The 9,704-nt window shown below is 32.4% G+C and overlaps 1 protein-coding gene across 1 annotated transcript in view; it reads right to left on the bottom strand.

Moving 5' to 3' along the window:
• Positions 1–9,704, bottom strand: part of LOC106881455 (lysophospholipase D GDPD1) — a 33,670-nt gene continuing 23,966 nt past the window's right edge. The window contains exons 9-10 of the mRNA XM_014931839.2: positions 9,177–9,228; positions 1–7,097 (exon numbers count right to left, since the gene is read on the bottom strand). Coding sequence (XP_014787325.1) covers positions 6,963–7,097; positions 9,177–9,228 — 187 coding nt within the window. The 3' untranslated portion in view covers positions 1–6,962. The remainder of the gene's footprint in view (positions 7,098–9,176; positions 9,229–9,704) is intronic.

Raw genomic sequence — 9,704 nt, 5'->3', positions numbered from 1 at the left:
GACAGTTTCAAAAATTAGTTTATTTCTAAGAAATTCTGTATCTTTTTGTAGATTTTTTTCACAAATTCTTTCTTTGCTTACAGTTTCTACTTACTGGATAGAGCAAAAAAATAATAATTACTATGGCAAACATTGAAAGACATAAGAATATTTCTTGACAGAAAAATAAATTTTGACTAGGTTTCTTTTTGTTTTTCATTATTTTTGTAAGAATGGATATAAATCTATCAACATTTTAGTAATTGAAAGCTCAAAGGTTCGTTTGTTTTCCAAACATTTTTTTGTTACTAAGAATTTCCCCAAAATGTTAATGTTTTAAGTAAAGTTGGCCTACTCCAAAGTTATAAAAGAAAAAAAAAAAACGACTAAAATTAGTTAAGTAAGAGACATGACTGTTTAACTTTTAATTCCAGCTATTTCATTTTAGAAACGAGATATTCTTTCTTTTCCCTGCAGATTATTTCAGCAAAAAAAAATGAAGTTATATTAGTTGGACATTTAAAAAAAACTAAGCTAAGCCAAGTTGTTTTTAATTGTTATGTTATTTTCATTCATTTTTTTATTTGAAGACAAATCAGATTGAGATCATAATCATTATCATTTTGTAATTCTTTGTGTGATAAATTAATCTTAATGTAAATGTAGAAATATTGTTAAATGGTTAAGTTATGGTTGGTTGAATCATTAGGTTCCTAAACTATCCACTAGCATTCTGAAAGTGTTTATGATGTCGCCATGACCCGGACAATAGAACTCTGCCCTACTTGTGAATAGTTATTGTTTAGTCCAACATGATTAAGCAGATTTATGATCAAAGGCATTTCATGACCATCCTATCGTTTCTTCTTCAGGCAATGAGATCTATGACTACATTAGTAGGCAAATGATTTGTGGAAGCTTCAGGAGCTATTTCTACCAGATTCAGTGATTGGGTAGAGGTTTCCTTGTAAAAACCATTGTAATAACTGACAGGGAGTGGAGTTGGAGTGAGAAAATAGTTTATTATGAATGGGCTTATTTTTGCTTTATCTGTTTTAGTTTTGCTGATGGCTGCTTTCTAGAACGAGAGCTGTTGTTTAACCTCAAGTTATCGCTATCAAGCAGACATACAATCAGAACCATTCTAGTCATGACCTTATCTGTTTTTGTTTCCAGACAGTGTACATGAGATTACATTCTTCAATATATCCATTTTTAAGGAAAATAGATAATGATTTAGCTGCTTTTTCTAGTGGGTTGAGTGTCTCTGTAAAAACTCCTACACTGACTCAATCTTTAAATAAGTAGCATGGGTAGGTACAATTCACCACTGTAAGCAGCAAGGGTACATTCTTCCCCAGTCATGCATAGAGAAAGGGATACAGTAATGTTTCCTCTTAGGATTATTGGTAAAGAAATTTTTTTTAATTAAAAAAAAAAACAACAGATTAACTTTACAAATTATAATCTCAATGTTAAGTTGAAACCAGAAATATATAACTAATGATGTCCCTACATATAACTAACCAATTGAAGTTTGACTTTTATGACGAAAATATTAACATACCATATGCCAAACATAGATCTTTCATCTTAAAACAACAGAAGGATGGTTTATAAACACAAAATAGAATGTTACTGATGAGTCAGCTTCTTAGGTGTTTGATGTCTTTCCTAAATAAATTATAGAAATATTCACTTTCAACAAAAATTACTTTTTATGAAACCCCAAAATATTAGGGTAAATAATGAGGATATACTGAAAACCTGATTAGAGATTGATTATATGTGATTTTTAATAAGTAATTTCAATTGTAATGATTTGTTTCTATTTCAAAGAACAAAAAACACTTTCACCTGAAGTAAACATTCACAAATTGTAGACAAACAGGGGCTATCACATTGTAAATTTGACGGAGAAAAAAATCTAACCTTTTATAAACCATATTGGAAACAAGACATTACAAGAAAATAATATGGCATGATTCAATCATTTTAATCCTCCTGTGACTATATATTCTTAGGCAATACTTCAATTAATTTTGAACAACAAAGAATTTGGCAGGATTTAGTAAAATAACTCCATTTTAATCTGATATCTGGAATATAACTTAAAAGGATTTTTTTTACATAAAATTATAATAGGAAATTTTAACTTTAATTTTAAGCACTTCAAAACGGGCAGTTTTGTATTTTAAAACAGGTGGCCTCCAGCAGGCTGGTATCAAAAGAGTTGAATCTTTTGATGCATGTAATTTAGTGACTCACTTTTAATTAGAAAATACTTTTTTTTTAAATTTTAAATTAAAGCACTTCTCTATAGAGTTGTTTTGACTCCAGATCAACTTTTGTAAGGCAGATCTACAACCAAAAGCATTTTGGCTCTGACCACCCTACTGTTTTATATATTCCAGACTATATTTGCCAATGTATCTCTCTCTTTTTAAAGATGGCAGGATATAATTTGATGGAATTTGACTGCTATTTCTAGCAGGTCAAGACTACATTAGAGGCTCTCCTGTTGACTGAACTCCTCTAGAAGTACATACCTAAAGTGAACTCATACCAGGCATTCCATGACTATTGACTCGTTCACACTTCAATTTGTTGAAAAATGATACCAACAGAATTTAATCAATTGACATTTCAAGTCAGTATGATTCCAAGAAAAGGAAAGAATGAATTAATTACAAATAGTAAATCACAACAGCAATAATTTATACTACAAAATAAATGCACTTTGTTCGTTTAAGGTCATTATTATTGCAATAGTAGAATAATTATCCAGGTTAATATGGTTATTAGAAATCCAGTAATTGACAGGGAAGAGAGTCATATCATTAACACAGAACTGTTTTCAATCTCAAAAAGGTGAAATTAAAAGAGCACTAGTCCCAAGTAGGTGACATTTTCAAAACAATATTTCTAACACTACTTTCGTTTATTATTTCATGTTTCTTTTTAAGGTAATCTGAGTTGCTACCCTCTCGATCATAAATCAGCTATTTGTACAGGGTTCTAGTTTATATCAGCTGACATGTCATATATATGAAAATGCCCAGGAGGTAAAATCTTGAATCTGAAGAAACTGATGGTCCGCAGTATTGGTAACAATTAGTCCAAATGAAAGAGAGTTTGGTTAGTTCAGTTACCGTGAGGAATGAAGAACCTAATGATTTGGAATCTTATCATGAGAGAGAGAGAGAGAATGTGGTGATGTTACTTTAGAGGTAGGCAAGGAAATGATGATAGAGAGTGAAAAAGAGAATAGGTAAGAGAGAGTGAGGTGAATAATGCGAGAGAAAGCTAGAATCGGAAAGGAAACTTAGAAAGAGCCATTGCTTCAAGCTAAGCAGGAGTGAGGTCCAAATGCAAAGTGGGGGATGGCAGGTGAGAGAAGTGGGAAACAGAGCAACAATATATGCAAAGATAGTTGAAAAATATTTTAGAAAAAGGCACTCATGGAAGGGGGGAAATGCCAGATAGAGGTAGTAAAAGAAGAGGAAGAAGCTATGAATTGGAGTGGGAAGGTTAAAAACACTAGTGTCAAGCATAGTAAAGGTTTTCCCTTGAGCTGTAGGTACAAGGGAGCCCAAGAAGATTCTAAATTTAGTTAAGCCAAATTAACAGTAAACATACTCATAAATGCCCTCATTGACACATGCATGCAAATATTTATGCAAACACACATCCAAATACAAGTACATATGAGTATAGGCATTCAAACTTACATACACCCAAAGAATTGATAAAGTATAGATCCAGAACATCCTTAAATGGGGAAAAAGGAGACAAACAATGAAGGTAGATATAACAAAAATAGTGGGCTGGAAAGCAAAAAATTATAGAAGATTGAGATGTAAGTTCATGCCTTGTAGAACAGAAGTTCCTAGGCTGAAGAAGAGACACTTTGTTAGAGACCACCACAGACAGATAGGTGGTCAGTAAGAGTGGTTTACCAACATAAAGTAATGGACTACAGATCTGAAGAAGCCTTGGATGATGTTATAGATATACAGGAAATGCTCACAGAATAGGCCATCCAATCAGTGTCCCATCTTGTCTGTGTACAATACATTGCAAAATTAGCATACTATACAGCATATTAGATTGAAGTGGTTAGTCATATTGATTGTAGATTTTGTGGTCTAGTAGGAGTATGATTTAGATGATGAAGAGGCATGCACAACACCGGGGGCTGGAACAAGTGGATAATCCAAGTTGGGAGTGACTATGAATAAGGGAACTTCTGAGCAGAAGGCTAATACACTTGTATCTCTTTTGAAGGAGATGAGAAGAGGCTTGAGAAAGATTGGATTGATTGTGGAGTATAAGTGAAAAAAGGCTGAAATTGATAATAATGTTCTGAAGTAGGTAGGTCGCAGGGTAGAGGATGAGGAGGGGAATAATCTGGTAACTAGGCATAGTACAAGTGCAATTGACTAGTTGATATCTTGGGCTTGATATAGGGAAGATTCTTTGACAGGTTGGGAATGTGATGTAAAGAAGAAAAATTGAAACAAGAACGAGAGTTTGTAGGTTTATAGTAAAAAGAAGTGCAAAGGTAGATGACAACCAGGAGGTTTACTAGATGTAGTTCATAGTCTCTACTACCCAGCTGACCTAATCAGCAGTAGAGGTAGGTGTTTTAGATATTGTGAAAAAAGATTCAAGTAATTATTACCTCCATTGGCAATAAAAGGTTTCTCTCATTGACTGAAAGGCAGATTATATGATGTTGATATGTGAAGTGTAATGCTGTATGATAGCAAGACATGGGCAATGAATGTGAAGGCTAGATGTGTGATGTTAGTGGACCTGAATGATGAAGTGCATGTGTCCTGAGAGAGGAAATGGGAATTAGAGAAATCAGTTGTAGTGTACAAGAAAGAAACCTGTGCTGGTAAGGACATTGTGATGTGTATGGAGGCTGACAGTTTGGTAAAGAAGGCTCAAGCATTCTAGTTGGAAGGAGCCTGTAGAAAAAGATAAAGGATGTAATGAAAGCTAATCTCAAAATGCTGAATCTTATGAAAGATATGATACAAAATTGTAACAAGAGGTGAAATGCTATGTTGAAGCAGTTATAGCCAACCAATGCAGTGGATGCAGTCAGTTTTAGCATTGTTATATATGTGAGATTGCCTCAAGAGGATTGCAAGCCTGACATTTGTCACGACTTTGATGATTTTTAGCAGTATATTAGAAGAAGCATGTAATACAAGACTCTTAACTCAACATATGTAGTGATTGACTTTTAGAGCTGTTGAAGCAGAATGGGTTGTCTCTACAGGAGGATATTTTCAAATTATCTGCTGATGAAACAGTACATGTGTGGAATGGAATGTGGTTCAAAGAGTGGCTCATTAGAGCAAATTTAAAGAGCTGTACAGGTCACCTGCTTACATGGGGGTAGAGATTAAACATCTGCTACTAGAATAATCAGCAGAGAATGGCAGAGTTTCAACCAGCTAGCTGATTTAAATACCATAAGCATGGGTTGTTGTGTACAAGAATGATATAAAATAGGTTGTCTTAACGAGACTGAATCTCATAAGGGCAAAGGTAGAGATAGTTAGGAAAAAGCTAAATCTAGAGAAGAGAAAGAGTTCAAGGGTGCTTGGAGAGGCTGAGATATGTGTAGATGAGGAAAATAACTGATTCAGTCAGATCAAGAAGGAAAATGATTTGGTCTCTGCACCAGTAGTGTTGGAGTGTGCAAGCTTTAGTGGAATTTTGAGTATTGAAATCAACCCAAAATAAATAATGGCTTCAGGTGAAATTAAATAGATATTTTCAAGAGAGAATCATACATGTAGTTTGTCTATTTAAACTGAATAATTATTTCATGACTCAAATTTCATACTACTGCGATCTTCATGTGAAAAGCCTGTTCTCACATGAAGATTGCAATGGTTCGAAACTTGAAAGAGAGTTAAACAAATGTTAGCTATTTGAGGGTTTTAGAGAGATAGAAAAGATAGTTTTTTTTTTTTGTTTTGTTTTGTTTTTTTTTTAATCAGAATAATTAGAATCTTTTATTGCTTTTAGTCAGGTGAGCATATATATACCACCAATCTGAAAGTTAGACTTGAGAGTGTATTCTTGACAGCTGACATGAATCACACAGAGAACGAGAGATTTGTGTCTCAGAAAGAAATAAGAGTTGTAAATTGTGTTAGTAGTGGTAGTCAGACTCAAGGTTAGACCAAAGTCCATGGGCACTGATGTAGAGGAAAAAAATGTCCAGTCAATTGTTTTGTTTTGTTCATTGTGTGTGTTTCTTTTTCTTTTTATCTCAAATCAAATTATATTACAATACAATAATTCAATAATTTAAACAGTTGTGATTTCACTTTAAAAACATACTGAATTAATAGTTTAACATTTGTAGTCAAGGATTTTGTTTCTAGCACCAACTTCACAATTAACAAAAAGAAAGGGAGAATTTTTAGAACTTTCCAGGGTTCATAACATTGATAGCAGTAGTATCATCATCAAAATGTAATTCTATTAAATTTGGTCTGAGTTTGAGGTCAAGTATACAGTTTACAATATCTTCATAGCAACTGACACACAACATATCAAGAACCTAAGTATGTAAGATAGAAGATGAAGGAGTAGAGACTAAATAGATGATACAGGGAAAATAATAAATATATATAGATAATAATGACTAGATTTCTATTAGTTTTAGCAACAACTCAAGACAGAGTCTAAGAAGCTAATAACGAAAGATTTTTTGTTGACTTTGATTCTGTTCATTTGCAGTTATGTGTTAGAGAGAGAGAGATGGGGAAAAAAGAGAATTTCAGAAGAAAACAGAAATAGTAAGAAAATATGAGAAAGCAGGAGGAAAATAATATCACTGGGTAATAATGAATTAGAGAAGTAAGTGAAGAACTTTCAACACAAAGATGGTTTGCTATCTATGTAGAAATCAAAATTTAGTTGATTGCACAATAAAACTGTTGATACAAGATTTATCGTTTGAAAAAGTGAGGATTTTTCTCTATAAAATCTCCTAGTTTTGTAGGGTAATCTGTCATGATTCCAGTGGCACCATGTTTAAAACCTTTGGCAAATTCATCATCGTCGTTTAACACCCAGAGATATACCTGCAGTAAACCAAAACATATATATATTTGAACACACAAGTTGAATAAGCAAAAACGTGTATGGAAAATATTTAAAATATATATTAAAAAAAAATACAAAAAAATCAATAAGTGACTTTTAATGTGTGAAAAATGAAAGCTTTTAAACATTATTTAATTTCCCTAAATCAGAAATAGGGAGTCTTTTTCAAGAAGTGTGCCACATGAAGCATGGTTCATCATCAGGTAACTTCTATTAGGCATGCCATTCAGAGAGTCCTGTGGGTCACAGCTTACCCATGACCACTCTAAATATTTCAGAAACGATTAATCTTTTTACTGTTTTTGAAACTGCATGCACATTGTGTGTGCATCATGTTTAAGTCAAACTTGTTTAGAAGCTCCTCCAAGTCCCTCATCTTAACACTGATGATGTTGCATTTTCCTTTCTGTTTAACTGGTGCAAAATCCAAACACTATCATGTAAAGGTACAAATAATCCCATGTATATAAAAATATACATGCTTTACACTACTGCAGAAGAAATCTAGATTTCAGCTAACATCACATGTGTAAATTAAGGAATAACTAGCATTTTTATACAATTTTACCATGAACAGAAATCGAGGTGTCACTTGGACTGGTTTCAGAGTTCATTGGGATTCCAACAGTATTTCACTACCTTTCTCTAACAATCAACGACGATATACAAACCGACAATTAATTAAAAGATCCCTAGCATAACTCAATTTGGTATTCACTAAATACATACCTTTCTATAATTTAAAACCACTGAAAAATTTAATCCCAAAACCAAATAAAAATATTTTACTGACTTAGTTAAAACTGAGTTATTTGTTCTTATCTCATGCATGAAGAGATAAAATCTCAATCATAAAAAGGAAAAGCCCAAAATAGACTTGCATTAATAATGCATCGTTAGACATAAAACATGCCAGGAAAATTTAATGAAAATTCACAATAAGTATTATTTTCAAGAATCCTGCAAGTTTTTTTTAATGTTTCTCTTAGGTTAAAACCAGTAAAAACAAACTGAAAATAACTTATAGAAACAGTTAAAAACAGGAGCCTTTCACACACAATCCAATCTAATTACTCTGCTAGTCATGTTGCTTAGTATGGAATGAACTTTCATATCTAACTTGAAAGGAAAGAATTAAAATCAGTAACTAAAGTTCATTACTTGAACTTGTTTTAAATTGTTATTGAATTGGCAAAAGTCATTAGAATAACTTGCAGTATTTATTTCAGCCTTCTGCACTCTGAGTTTAAACTCCATCAAGGTTAACTTTGCTTTTCATTCTTTCAGTGTAAATAAATAAAGTACCAGTCAAGAGAGTGGACAGGCAGCATTGTTAGAGTGTCTGACAAGCTTCCTTGGTATCTATTCTACCCCTCTGCATTCTGAGATCACATTCCACCTAGGTGCCAATGATCAGCACTAATCACCCAACAACAAGAATAATCTCTCCAACCCTTAAGTGGCCAGGTGGTCAGATGAATCTACACCTAGCATAAATAAGCCAGCCACACAGTATGCAGTGGTATTTATTGGGCTGAATGAAAGAGTTGCAGGAAATCTATGAAGAGATTCAAACCTCACGAGAGAATGAGATCAATCATTAAAAACATACTAAAGGACAACAAAGCCACTATACAGTTACTTGACTTGCAAGCTATAGCAGTTAAATCTACATGACCTACCATCTTAAATAATGAAAGATACATTAGACAATGTAATCCAAGATATACAAAAAAAAACATGAAATGGTCATAGCAGGAACAGTATAAAACAGATAAAATACTTGGGCTGGATATGACCAGTTCAAATGCTAAAGGGTTAAAATATTAAAATGTATATATAATTAAAAACCATATATATATATATATATATACATTATCATAGCTCTGCCTGATTAGAACTGATTTGGTGTTAGAGAATAACAACTAAAAGAAATGACATGATGAAATTCGTAAAATAAGGTCTCTAAAGCAACATAAAATCACTAACAAGGTAATGGATTCATGTACAACAACAATTACATGGACTTTAAAAAGAGAAATAATAAAATAAATTACTTGAATGCCTCGTTTTTCTAAATGTTCAAATAAAAGTGGTCGCATAAGGATTCTGGATAAAAAATAGGAAAAAGAATTACATGTCTATAAAAATGCATAAGAAAATGATGAACGATGATGTAATACAGAATGTTGAGATAATACAGAAATATGAAATGATTGCAAGGAGCAATGATAGCATTCCAACCAGAAATATATTCTTATTTAATAGATCTATTTTAAAATGATTTGTACAATATAAGTTAGGTTTTGAAACCACATATTTTACATTTAGTATTTTCCTTTAACATTCCATTTATCTATTCCCATTGTTTTGAGTTAACCACGTATTATCTCATAACTTCAAGATTATATATTTTTAGAATAACATTGTAAGGTAGGTGTGAGGGGCTGGATCTGGTTAGTTTGAACATGAAACAGATAAAATATTTGGGCTGGATATGACCAATTCAAATGCTAAAGGGTTAAAATATTAAAATGTATATATAATTAAAAACCATATATATACATATATATACATATATATAC

The sequence above is a fragment of the Octopus bimaculoides genome, chromosome 6, assembly GCF_001194135.2.
Source record: "Octopus bimaculoides isolate UCB-OBI-ISO-001 chromosome 6, ASM119413v2, whole genome shotgun sequence".
NCBI lineage: Eukaryota > Metazoa > Mollusca > Cephalopoda > Octopoda > Octopodidae > Octopus > Octopus bimaculoides.
This window is presented reverse-complemented; position numbering and strand designations above follow the sequence as displayed.